The sequence below is a fragment of the Gossypium raimondii genome, chromosome 2, assembly GCF_025698545.1.
Source record: "Gossypium raimondii isolate GPD5lz chromosome 2, ASM2569854v1, whole genome shotgun sequence".
Classification (NCBI taxonomy): Eukaryota; Viridiplantae; Streptophyta; class Magnoliopsida; order Malvales; family Malvaceae; genus Gossypium; species Gossypium raimondii.
Genome location: NC_068566.1, coordinates 641,438 through 653,438, shown reverse-complemented (window position 1 = coordinate 653,438; position 12,001 = coordinate 641,438). Strand labels below are relative to the sequence as shown.

At 36.0% G+C, this 12,001-nt stretch overlaps 4 protein-coding genes across 5 annotated transcripts; 2 read left to right on the top strand and 2 right to left on the bottom strand.

Annotated features, from left to right (window-relative positions):
- The first annotated feature begins 966 nt into the window (after positions 1-966).
- On the top strand, positions 967-3,454 carry LOC105787488 (uncharacterized). The gene is made up of 6 exons (XM_012613901.2): positions 967-1,043; positions 1,153-1,236; positions 1,324-1,408; positions 2,577-2,665; positions 2,899-3,010; positions 3,109-3,454. The coding sequence occupies exons 1-6, from the start codon at positions 1,005-1,007 to the stop codon at positions 3,324-3,326; spliced, it is 627 nt and encodes a 208-aa protein (XP_012469355.1). The 5' UTR covers positions 967-1,004; the 3' UTR covers positions 3,327-3,454.
- Positions 3,455-3,715: 261 nt separating this feature from the next.
- LOC105787487 (60S ribosomal protein L8-3) lies at positions 3,716-5,730 on the bottom strand. Its single transcript, XM_012613898.2, has 2 exons — positions 5,182-5,730; positions 3,716-4,219 (listed from the first exon to the last, which is right to left on the bottom strand). The coding sequence occupies exons 1-2, from the start codon at positions 5,619-5,621 to the stop codon at positions 3,877-3,879; spliced, it is 783 nt and encodes a 260-aa protein (XP_012469352.1). The 5' UTR covers positions 5,622-5,730; the 3' UTR covers positions 3,716-3,876.
- A 942-nt stretch (positions 5,731-6,672) lies between these two features.
- On the top strand, positions 6,673-9,136 carry LOC105787486 (wall-associated receptor kinase 5-like). Its single transcript, XM_052627756.1, has 4 exons — positions 6,673-6,781; positions 8,085-8,315; positions 8,401-8,743; positions 8,800-9,136. The coding sequence occupies exons 1-4, from the start codon at positions 6,673-6,675 to the stop codon at positions 9,134-9,136; spliced, it is 1,020 nt and encodes a 339-aa protein (XP_052483716.1).
- A 20-nt stretch (positions 9,137-9,156) lies between these two features.
- On the bottom strand, positions 9,157-11,672 carry LOC105787484 (uncharacterized). Of its 2 annotated transcripts, none has more exons than XM_012613897.2 (3): positions 11,495-11,672; positions 9,774-10,641; positions 9,157-9,611 (listed from the first exon to the last, which is right to left on the bottom strand). In XM_012613897.2, the coding sequence occupies exons 2-3, from the start codon at positions 10,631-10,633 to the stop codon at positions 9,437-9,439; spliced, it is 1,035 nt and encodes a 344-aa protein (XP_012469351.1). In that variant the 5' UTR covers positions 10,634-10,641; positions 11,495-11,672; the 3' UTR covers positions 9,157-9,436. The 2 variants fall into 2 exon arrangements, with proteins under 2 accessions (XP_012469351.1, XP_012469350.1); XM_012613896.2 differs by lacking the exon at positions 11,495-11,672 and adding an exon at positions 10,984-11,457.
- Positions 11,673-12,001: the final 329 nt, after the last annotated feature.

Sequence of the window (12,001 nt, the reverse complement as noted above, 5' to 3'; positions counted from 1 at the left end):
TTGGTGGATTCAAAGGGTCGTGGCCTCCCTCTCTACTATCGATTTCCAAGTACATCGAGAGAGTTCAGCCAAAGAGATTCTTAATTTATATCCATAACGAGGGGGTCAAGTTAGAATTTTTTTTCATGGTGAAGATTGAGTTATATATTTATATGAGAGTTAAAATGCAAATTTAACATTGTATCGGTATTTATCTTTATAATTTTTAGAAGAATTGAATTAAAATTTTATCATTTTTGGAGGACTAAACTATAATTTTACCATTTATTTAATTAAAATTTTATAAATATTCTGAAACTAAAAGCACAATTTCCATTTTCCCTTCACCTTTCTCCATATCTCTACATCCTTTGGCACAACATTGATGGATTAAAGCTTAGAAGAAATAGCATCCCCATTCTTTGTGCTAATATGTCATTATTGCATTCAAAGAACGAAGGAACTTCGCTGATCAATAAAGGTCTCTATATTAAGGGTTAGATTATATTTTACTCTTATTTATTTAAAAAAATAAATTAATCTATGTATATTAGATCAAAAAGGAAATTGATAATTTTTGTTAAAAATTTCATATATTTATATTATTAAAAACCGGCATGGCTACAAAATAACTAGACAGTAATGTGTGGCGTGTCATGTGTGCCTCATGCTGACGTACGTGGACCAATTTTTAATAGTAGAAACATGAAATTTTTAACAAAATGGCCAATTTACTCTTTGATCTAATGTAGAGGGGCTAATTTGCCCAATTTTTAAATAAAGGGAAAAAATGCAATCCGGCTATCAATTCAGGGGCCTCCATGATACTTTTACTTGACCGAACTTAAAAATGAAAATTTCTTCTTTTAGCCCTTAAAAAATTACAAGATTTTAAGTTAATCTATTACCCTCCGTTAACCCGACTCGTGTGAAAAAAAGGAATTTTACACGTGTGGATTTTCAGTTGAAGTAGTTATCGAAGTGAACCCCTGAGAGTAAAAAAAAAAAAAGTGAAGCTTGCAGCAATGGGTGCCTCTGAATCTGCCCTACTAGGTTCTTCATCGGTAAGTTTTCAATTTTTCTCGACATTTTTCGAAGCTTTTCTTCAGCTGGATTTTGTTTATAGCTTTAATTTCTGTTAACATTGATTATTATTATTATTGGGCAATGAAGAGTTCGAGCGATCAAATCACTACAATTTCAAAGCGATCGGAAACAATTGATCCCATTTTAGAGAAGCTCAAATCCCTTAAAATTGTAAGTTCTTTTTTATTCTTTGTTTTATGAATTATTATGTCACCGTTAAAAGCTAAGGGATTTGAAGGTTTCTTTTGTGAATTGTAGACGTCTCCGATACTGACGGCGCCGCCGACGGAGGGTAGCTTAACTGACATTTTAGTGAGAAAACCATCATCATCTTCGGCTCAAGGTTTTGCGCTTGACTTTTCTTACAATTTTTAGAAAATTACTCCCTAATAAGCTCTGAAAGTTACTCTATCTAATGTTTTCATTAGTGAAAAAGGGATTTTTGGGAATTTTATTACGTTTTGCTTGCTTTATAGTTTATATCAGTGAATTAGGGTTTTTTGGTTGATAAAACCCAGAAAGATGAAGCCTTTTCTGTTTGAGCCTTGAAGCGAAAATGATAGTACTTCACTACTTTGCAAAATTTATAATTGGGTTCAAATTTTATGCTCGAACCCTATATATGAAGAAATTGGCTAACATTTGACTGTTGTGGCTTACGACTTTATTCATAGTGAAATGCTGAGTTTCAGTCATTGGAGCCTTTTTCTTTTCTGATGAATGTGTATACTTGTAAGATTACAGTATACCAGTCATCTAACCTTGTGATTTCATCTCATTGGAGACTTTTTCTGCCTGATGAATGTTTTGGCTGGTAAGATCTCGTTATACCAGTCATCAAACATTGTGAATTTATAACTTCGTGCTTGGCTGAGCTAAGCTTTTACCAGTTATCAAGTTCATAAGGAAGCCAAGGAGCTAAGAATAATTAGACTAGCTTACCGAAGGGAGTGGTATCGGAGTGATCCATTAGATTCAATGGTATTTATACAAGACAGGTTCTTTATGCAGCTATATACTGTATATGTTGTATAGCTATTAGGAGTGTCATTCCCGGTTTAAGCCTCATTAGATTTGCATCCACGTGTTTTTGACTTCGCATTCATTAAAGGCTTCTATTCACTTGTTTGTCTATTTGCTTAGTGTTGTTTTAGGGATGAGATGATGAGTGTAACAATGGTGTATCGGGTATAGATTGCTTTTTAATCACCTTGTTATGCATATACAAAGTACTCTTGTTATGCATATACCTAAATAGGTGTATTTCCGGGGGAAACGCATATGCATAAAGTTAAAAATAGATGGAAGAGAAGAAGATAAAAGTTAATTAATGTTGGAGGGTAAAAAAAACCTTAATTACTTTTTCAGAAATTATGGTAATTTGGGGTATAACTGGTTACTATGATCTTGAATACACTCTTGAAGTGCTAAATATTTTCTGATTTTGTTCTATGGTTGTCAATAGCTTTTTTCACTGGCTTTACATTATTTCTTTTGGATCATCAAAATAGGTACTGTGAATCCGAAGGTGTTGCTGGAGCTTTTCTCAATGTATCGTGATTGGCAGGAGGAGAAAGCTCGAGAGATTAGCAAGAAACAGGTGTGCCATATCTGTCATAAATTTACAAGTACGAGAACAGTTGTTGCAACATCATAGGGTAGATTACTTCTGTTGTGGATCGTTTTTATTATTCTATGTTCCATTATTTTCTATCAAGTTAAGATCAAGGCAGAAGTTTTTGCCATTATTTCGATTTTATGAAGAATTAAGTATACAGAGTCCCTTTTTTTTTTGCTCAAATGTATACGTTTGGGACATTTCATTAATTGCAGGAAGAAATAGAAAACAAAATAGAAGTTGCAGATGCTTTGGCAGTTAAACTTCTCCAACGTTTTAATTACTCAGTTTCCACGATGAAGACGACTTCACAACATTTCTCAGAAGGTAATTCGACTTTCCTCTCGAATAGCTAAACATTTCGAAAAATCTAATGATTTCTCTTTAAAATCTCAAGTAGTTATATCTTTGTATAATGAATGTAGTTCACACATTGCAAGTGGAGCTTGGGGATCTTAAAGGAAGGTTAACTGAGGTCCTTAGCAATTGTGACTCATTGTGTAAGAGAATTGCAGCGGAGGGGCCAGAACCTCTTCGATCGTCCATCAAGCCATTCACAGTTGCCACTGCAAACTCGACAGCAAATCAAAGTGTTGAACCTACAAATCAAAGTTCAATATCTATAGAAGACAAATTAGAGTGACACTTAAAAGTGTCTCATCCGTACATAATTGACCTATTCTTTTACCATTAACACTTCTTTGAGATTTTAGTTATTTTGTGTACTTGCATTAAACTTTGAATACAGATACTATGGATGCTTTCATTAAAGGCTTCTCAGGGTGTAGCACTTGGCTTAATTAGCAATTGAACACTACCAGACTTGTCACTCGAAAATCAGACTCTATTAACAAACACAAACTGAACTGACTCGAGCCTTTGACCATAAAATGTTCCATATAAGTAACTGAAAATAACTTTGAACTTGAAGATACCAAAATTCAAAATAATTCAAACCTGATAACTCGATTCAAAAAACTCGAACATAAAACAGGGGTAAAAACCAAAAACAACAAATACCAGAAACATGAGTAAAAATCCGAATAAAAAACAAAATCATTGCTCAAACAACTCAAAACAGTACCAATATCTGGTAATTCAAACACATTTTCAAGCATAAAGGTCTTAAATACTTTTGAATGTAAAATATGAATGCCAAAAGAACTAAAATTACAGCAAGTAATACCCTAGGCCTAAGCCTTGTCAGCTTTGGCAGCAGTAGCAGCAGCTTGTCCTCTGAGCCTACCAGTTCTCCTAGCAGCAATAAGACCAACTTTCTGTCCAGGAGGAGCATCACGCCTAACAGTACTAGCATGACCGATGTGTTGATGGTTACCACCTCCATGGGGATGCTCAACAGGGTTCATAGCTACACCACGCACCTTAGGCCAGCAGTTCCTCTTCACTCTAAACTTGTGATAAGCATTACCAGCCTTGAGGAGAGGTTTCTCAGTCCTACCACCACCTGCAACTTGGCCAATCATTGCACGACAGCCACTTGGAACAATCTTCTTAGAACCAGATGGAAGCTTGATCCTGTAAAGATTAAAAGCCAAAAGGTCATTGCTAGAACAGCTAATTACTCCGAACTTCCACCAATGTCCACCTATAATTAAGCACTACCAATCTAATTTCAAAGTTCAGCAAAAACTATCATCAAAACACGCAGGCACCAACAAGACAGTGAAGTTTAACATGTATAGACAAGTAATACTCAACTAAACACTACCGATGTGCTTTAAGAGATGCATTTTTCATTTTAAGCAACCTTCACCTACTAATTGCATTACAGTCCTTTCATAAACTAGGCAAACGGTCAAGCACATATATCAACCGTAAGCCTTAGATTGTAGCAAAATGCATAAATAGGGCTAATCAACAATCAAAGAAATATAGAAAATCATTACATATAAAGGCCTGTAATACTCAACACTCATCGTTCCGAATGCATTTTTCATTTTAAGAAGCCTTTCACACTAATTGCATTACAGTACTTTCTCATAAACTAGGCATACAATTAAGCACAGATATCAACAGTAAGCCTTAGATCATAGCAAAATGCATAAATAGGGCCAATTTACAATCAAAGGTTATCACATATAAAGGCCAGTGATACTCACCACTACACATAGATCTGAAACCCGAATGTAGGATTGTAATAAGAAATTTTGAACTCAAGATATACTTTTTTTAATGCTCAAACCCGAGTTATGGATCAAATTCAGAATCCTTTTGCTTATGCTCATGTTATCCGCCAATTTGCATTCCATGAGTTAAGAACCAAGCAACATTTATCCAACAATTGCATTACAGTTCTTCCTCATAAGCTAGGCATACAATTAAGCACTAACATCCACATCAAACCCAAGATTATAGCAAAATGTATAAAAATAGCGCTAACCAACAATCAAAGCAGCATAGAAAATCATCAGTTCATCACATACAGTAAAACAGACCCAAATCAAAATCACAGTTAAAACAGCTTAAAAATGAGATACCTGGTGGTATCATTATCGGGGTTGTGACTAATAACAATAGCATAATCCCCAGAAGCTCTAGCGAAAACCCCACGGTCACCAACATGGTGCTCAACGTTGCAAACGACAGCTCCTTCAGGGATAGATCTAAGGGGCAACACATTTCCAACCATAAGGGTAGCTTTCTTACCACAATACACGAACTGTCCGGTGTACATACCCTCGGCGGCGACGAACAATTCCTTCTGTTTCTTGTAACGGAAAGGGTGGCGGAAAACGACGCGGGCTAACGGAGCGCCACGGCCAGGGTCGTGAATGACGTCGGTGACGACACCTTTGAGGTAACCGTTCCGTTCACCGAAGTCGAGGCTGCGGAAACGGGCGGGACCCTTCCGGTGGTGGGTATGGGCCTTGAAGACCGAACCGGCACCCTTACGTTGAGCTCGAATGACACGACCCATTACGGTGGTTGTGAGGAGACCTCTCTGTCTTCTCTTGGAGGCGGACGATGGGGAGAGAGAGCTTAGTGAAAAAGGGATAGGAGGGGTTGAGGATTAGGGTTTTTAGATTGGAATTTGGGGATTTGGGCTTTTAAATTGAATATTAGGATTTATAGATTGGATTTTGGGGATTTAGGGCTTTAAAATAATTAAAATTTGTTGCATTATTCAACCCAAAAATAAAGCCTTTTATAGCCTTTTAAAGGGCCCAAATACAAAATTTCAATTTTCTTTGGGTTAATTTAATGTGTTAATTGCACTAAACGTCCCCAAACTATGACTCATTCTAAATTGGTCCTAAACTTTTAAAACATTCTAATTACATCCTGAAACTATCAATGTTATATTAATAAGGTTATTTCATTACTAAATCATTAATTTAAGAGTTAATTGCACAAAACATCCTCAAACTATGGCTCTCATTCTAAATTATTCCATAAACTTTAAATCATTCTAAATACATCCCTAAACTATCGTTAACCGTTAATCATTCTAATTACATTCTCGAGCTATGATTGAGCTGAATTCGAGCTTAGTAATACTTGACACTAACAGCTCACAGGCCTTATCGAGCTTTTCATATGTTTATATTATCATATTGCATTACTAACCTTGTATATATTATTAACCCTAAGCTTAATTATCGAATTGAGCTTGAGCTTGAGTACAAAAATTGATAAATAAACTTAATCAAGCTCAAGCTCGATGATATCTTTAACTGAGTTCGAACTTAAAAACAGATATTCAATCGAGCTCCGAATTTTGAGTCGAGCTCGAGTTTAACCTTGTAAAAACGGCAACCCAACAAAAGAATAATGTGAATTGAGTTCTTGCAAATGGCAACAATATCTTGAAATTATGACAAATCTCAATTTTTTTCTATTTTACCATGTTTGAAACCATTAAAAAAACAATAAGACAACATCTTTTCTTGTCACCCTTCATTTCTGATTCTTTGTTTTGTTTGTCTGAAAAATGAATATCACTAAACATCCCCGTATCGTTGGCAATGATGGTGGCAACTGTAATACCGGCAACACGAGCTCAACCGTTTGTCAAAAATGGCTGCCCTTCTCAATGCGGCAACGTTACAATCCCGTACCCTTTCGGCACGAAGGAAGGTTGTTTTTTAAACCACAACTTTTACATCCACTGCGACGAATCTATAGCTTGCTTAGCACATATGAAATTGATCATCACCGATATCGCGATCGAAGGTCAGTTGCGGGTCTTAACCACGGTTGCTCGAGATTGTTACCGAGCTCCACGGCTCCCTTTTTTAACCCCAGAAACAACGATACCCTTGTCATCTTTATCGATTTACAATATCTCGAGCACCCGAAACAAGCTCACAGCCATAGGATGCAACACTTACGGATACTTGAAGGGATATATCGGGAACAAAAGTTATAGCTCCGGGTGTATGTCATTGTGTGACCAGTTGGATGAATTGATTATTGGATCATGTACTGGATTCGAATGTTGTCAAAGAAAGTCAATTTTTGTTATGTCCGCAATCACGATCATGAATTTTTTATCGATGTTGTTGATATCGATGAGTGCGAAATTTCGAGTTGATAATGCAATATGCAAAAATTTACCAGGGAGTTTCAAATGCATTTGTAAAGATGGATATGAAGGCCATGGCAAAAGAAATGGAACTCGGTGTACACCTATTAGTTTGTCGGTCTAATCATTTCATTCAATTCGATTAAATGAATCATTAAACTTTTTTTTTAATCTATTCAATTGGTCCATTTTGATTTCCAAGTCAACTAATCTAATGACTTTCTCCAAACCGGCAATATTTTTTAGAATCCAACCAATGGTCAAACCGATTTGGCCACCAGTTCGCTGGTCTGACCAATTTGATTAAAAAATTATTAAAAATTCCAAAAAAAAATTAAAAACCTAATTCAATCAGTTTTTTAGTTGGTTCGTAGCATTTCCTGATCTAATCATTTTAAAACCATTCTCCAGAACGGTACGCGTCTCGTCCACTCTAATCCAAACATTATTGCGGACCGATTCCCGATCCGACCGGCTGGTCCTATCGAGTCTAGTTCAAACATCATTGGATAAGATCTAATTTATCATTGTTTTTTGTTGAGGGTTACAGACCCAGTGACGAGTTTTGTCTCCCAGCTCTAACGAGAGCATAAACGTATAGAAAAACAGCGTTAAGAAGCAGTAATGGATTCAAAGAATTGGAGTGCCTCAATAGATCTAAAAAGGTGAAATTTTGATCAGCCAAAGAGTTTACACATGATAAAGCTCAAACCATTAACTTATAGCTTATAGGGTATGGTTTTATGGTACTTAACGAGCAGCTTTCACTTTGTGAACTCATCACCACTACTTCTTGATAATACCGAACGTGTTGAAATTCTGTAACTCGTTTAATTTGTTTCTATGTTAAACTAGGTTGGAGCATAATGCTACTGGAATTGGTATTAACCATTTCAAGGATATATCGGGGACTTTGGCCAAAAGAGCTCATCAAACAAAGAGAAAAATTCTTCTTGCAAAATGGGGGTATTATCTTACAACAAGAGCTTTCAAAGTTTAATGAAGCTGTTTCAGTCAAAATTCACACATCAGAAGAGCTAAACAAGGCAACAAACAACTTCAATGAAAGCAATACCGTAGGCCGAGGTCGGCCGAGGTGGCCATGGGATGGTTTATAAAGGAATATTGTGCGATAACCATGTTGTTGCCATTAAAAAATCGATGATTGCAGATCATAGTCAAGTCGAACAGTTCACTAATGAAGTCATTGTTCTTTCTCAAGTTAACCATAGAAATGTCGTGAAACTTTTCAGATGTTTAGAGACGGAAGTTCCTTTGTTGGTTTACAAATTTATAGCCAACGGTACACTTTATGAACACTTGCAGTCATCGGGTCTTGGACGGGAATGTCGGTTGAGAATCACGGCTGAAACTGCCAGAGCACTCTCATATTCGAACTCGGCTGCTTATCCTCCTATTATTCATAGAGATGTTAAGTCCTCTAACATTCTTTTTTATGAACATTACACTGCAAAAGTCTCGGAATTTGGAGCTATCAGTGCAAGGGACGCTCAGTTATTTAGACTTGCTTTCAATCAAGCCAGTTAACTGAAAAGAGCGATGTGTACAGCTTCAGAGTTGTCCTTGCGGAGTTACTAACCGGGAGAAAAGCACTTTGCTTTCAAGTGCCGAAAGAAGAGCGGAATCTAGCAATGCATTACGTTTTCACATTGAAAAAGGACCAATTATTCAGAATTATCGACCATCATGTGCTTGTTGAGGGAAACACTACACAGATACAAGTTGCTATGTTGGCAAACAGGTGCTTAAGAGTTAAAGGCAAAGAGAGGCCCTCAATGAAGGAAGTCGCAACCGTATTGGAGGGTCTAAGAGCAATGCTAAGCATCCGCCCGGTCAGCCCTCAGGAAAGTACTAAGGGCAGTTCATCCGACTACGGCAGCTGTTAACATTGTGAGACTTTACCCCATACAGAAAAGATGGACATTTTTAAATTTCTGCAATTAGTACACCAAATTTGTGTTCTAATAGCACAACAATATGCATCCACACACTTAATGGTTTGATTTTTTTCGAAAGCAAAGCACTAACTCGAGTTCCCTGCACTCTTCATTGTGTTACACTTTCATGAAAGTATTCCGTTACAAATTCGGCTATGTAGAGCACAACTTGTCTCACCTTTCAGTTCTCTGGCTGATTGTTGAGTCAGCAGGGTGGTACAGTCCGATAGGTGGTAGCGAGATAGTTGTTCATATATTTGAAGCACTTAAGGCCATTACTTTGCATTGTTCATTCATGGCCAAAAGTTGAGCTTCTTTCTTGTCGAGAAGTGCGGTCAACCTCACATTCTCTTCCATAAGCTTCTGAACTTCAGTCTCTTTCTGCTTTTTCTCGCCCTCGAGCTGTGTTGTCTTTGCAACTAGTCTGGTTCAGAACAATACTAACAGTTATTCTGAGAAAATAGACGCTATCATGCACTTACGATCAAAATCACAACTATAATTATGTAAGCCTAAAAATCAATCATTTAAGAATTGAGAACGTGCGTAATCAGGGAAATAAAAAGAACTAAAAGATCGTACTGACCGTTCAAAGAGCCGCTCGATGGTTTGAAACTGCTTCTCCGATGAAAGAAGAGTTTCTCTTACACTAATAAGACTACTAACATAAGATTTCAAGGACTCGAAATCCTGCTTCACACGAGTAAGCTCCTGTTCGTTTTCAGCAGCTCGTTGCCTCTGTCTCGAAGTTTCCTCAACCAAGTCCTCAACCCTCTGTCTCATTTCGTTAAGAATACTATTCGTACCGAGAGCAAACCTTTCCATCTCTTCTAACTTCATAGACATATTCTCTATTTGGACCCCTTTCCGTTTAATTTCTTCCTGACCTAAACTCACCTTTTCTTTCTCAAGAGCAGTTTCAGATTCAGCCATAATGACCCTCTTAACAAGAACTTCCATTACATCCGTGACCATTTGGACGGACTTAATTAATTCACCAATATAAGCTCCATCTTTTTCATCCAAAGAACCTTGTTGTCTACTAATTCCGATCCACGTTTCATCATCCAAACAATCGAATGAAGAGAGATCAACACTCCTTGACCAGCTAGATAGCGGTGTACCTTCTTTATCTACAAGCCCTACCCCGTCTAATAATTTGATGCCACACGATTTATGAGCTAAATCGGGAACAGCCATTACTCTTGCTTTTGATTTCAAGTAAGTCAATAAAGTAGCGGTAGTTTCTACCCTTCGCCAAAGAACGTCTAACTCCTTCTTCGACTCCTCTTCCGACCCTTGTATAGAAGCCTTTACCTCCATAATTTTGGCTTGTAACACGTCTACTTGGCCTCGACGTTTTTCAATCTCCTGCTTCCACAGTTCATGAGTTTCACTAAGCTGAGATTGCAGAGTCGACAAGTCCAAATTGTCCTCAGCTGCCATACCCTTTCCTACATTATGAAAAAGTAAGAGAACATGAAGGCTTAACCAAAACATAAACGGAATACATCATTGTTAAAAAAACGAACAGATTGTTAAAGAACGAAGAGCAACAAGATGCTTGCTAAAACCCCAAACCTACACTCCACTATTGTAAAGACATTTCCACCACACTTTCCAACCGTTTTACACGCCTCGAGCAAGATTCTAGTTCTTATAAGACTGCTAACTTACAAAATCCAGTAGTAGGCAATAACAACATCTGAATCCAGTCGAACCATTTCATTTGAATTATGCTAGCTAAAAATGCCATAACAACAATTAACATCTAACAATTAACAAGCTAGCACTACCTTTTTTTAGAGATGGCTACCATGTCTCTTGCAACATCAAATTTTTTTTCCTAATTCCTTTATGTTTTTTCTTTGAGCTCACAAAAAAAAACACAAATTTAGTCCAAATTCATTGAATTTTGCATAATTCTTCATATTATTTCAAACCCATGATTTTTTTCCCAAAATTCATCATCTTTACCATAATCAAAAGATCAATTCCACGATCTGAACTAAAAGAGCCCTAGAAAACACCAATGGCATGAAAATAACCCAGAAAAAAAAAACAACAAACAAGAACCCTATACTAAATACCCATTTTTGCTGATCAAACACCAAACATATTAACACAAAAATCAAACCCTAGCCCATTAACATAAACGAGAAAAAGATCCAAACTTGAAAGGAAAAAATTACAATTTTATCTTAAAAAACAAAACCCAAAAATCTTCTTTTTCTTTTTCTTTTTTTCAAGTTTTGGGATTTTGAAAGAAGTTGAAAGAGAAGACTGGGGATAAAAAGGAGAAAGAACCTGATTGTATATGCAAACAAAAGCAATAGCGTGGTGTTTGACTGAAGAAAGATAATGAATTCCAGGGAAGTTGGGTTTCGTCTTCTTCTTCGTGCTATAATTTTATTTTATTTTTTTTGGTTTAAGTACAAGGAATGTTTGAGAGATGGGTAACTTTTGCTTTCTCCATTTTACCAAAAATTCTTTTTCATCTAATGTTTGTGTATATATATGCTAAAGGATTAATTTATTTTTAATTTAACGATTATTTTTTTATTTTTAATAAAAATAAAAATGTAATTTAATTTTAATACATATTAACAAATGAATAATGTTAATCAAAATTGAAATTTTAAAATTTAAAATATATATTTTAAATTTTAAATAATTCTATGCTTATCTTGCCTACACATTAATTGTACAAATAATAACATAAAATATATAATTTTCAATTCAGTTCTTTTAGAAATAATAAATTACGATAAAATTATATTTTTATCTTTTAAAATATGAAAAAAAATTAGTCCC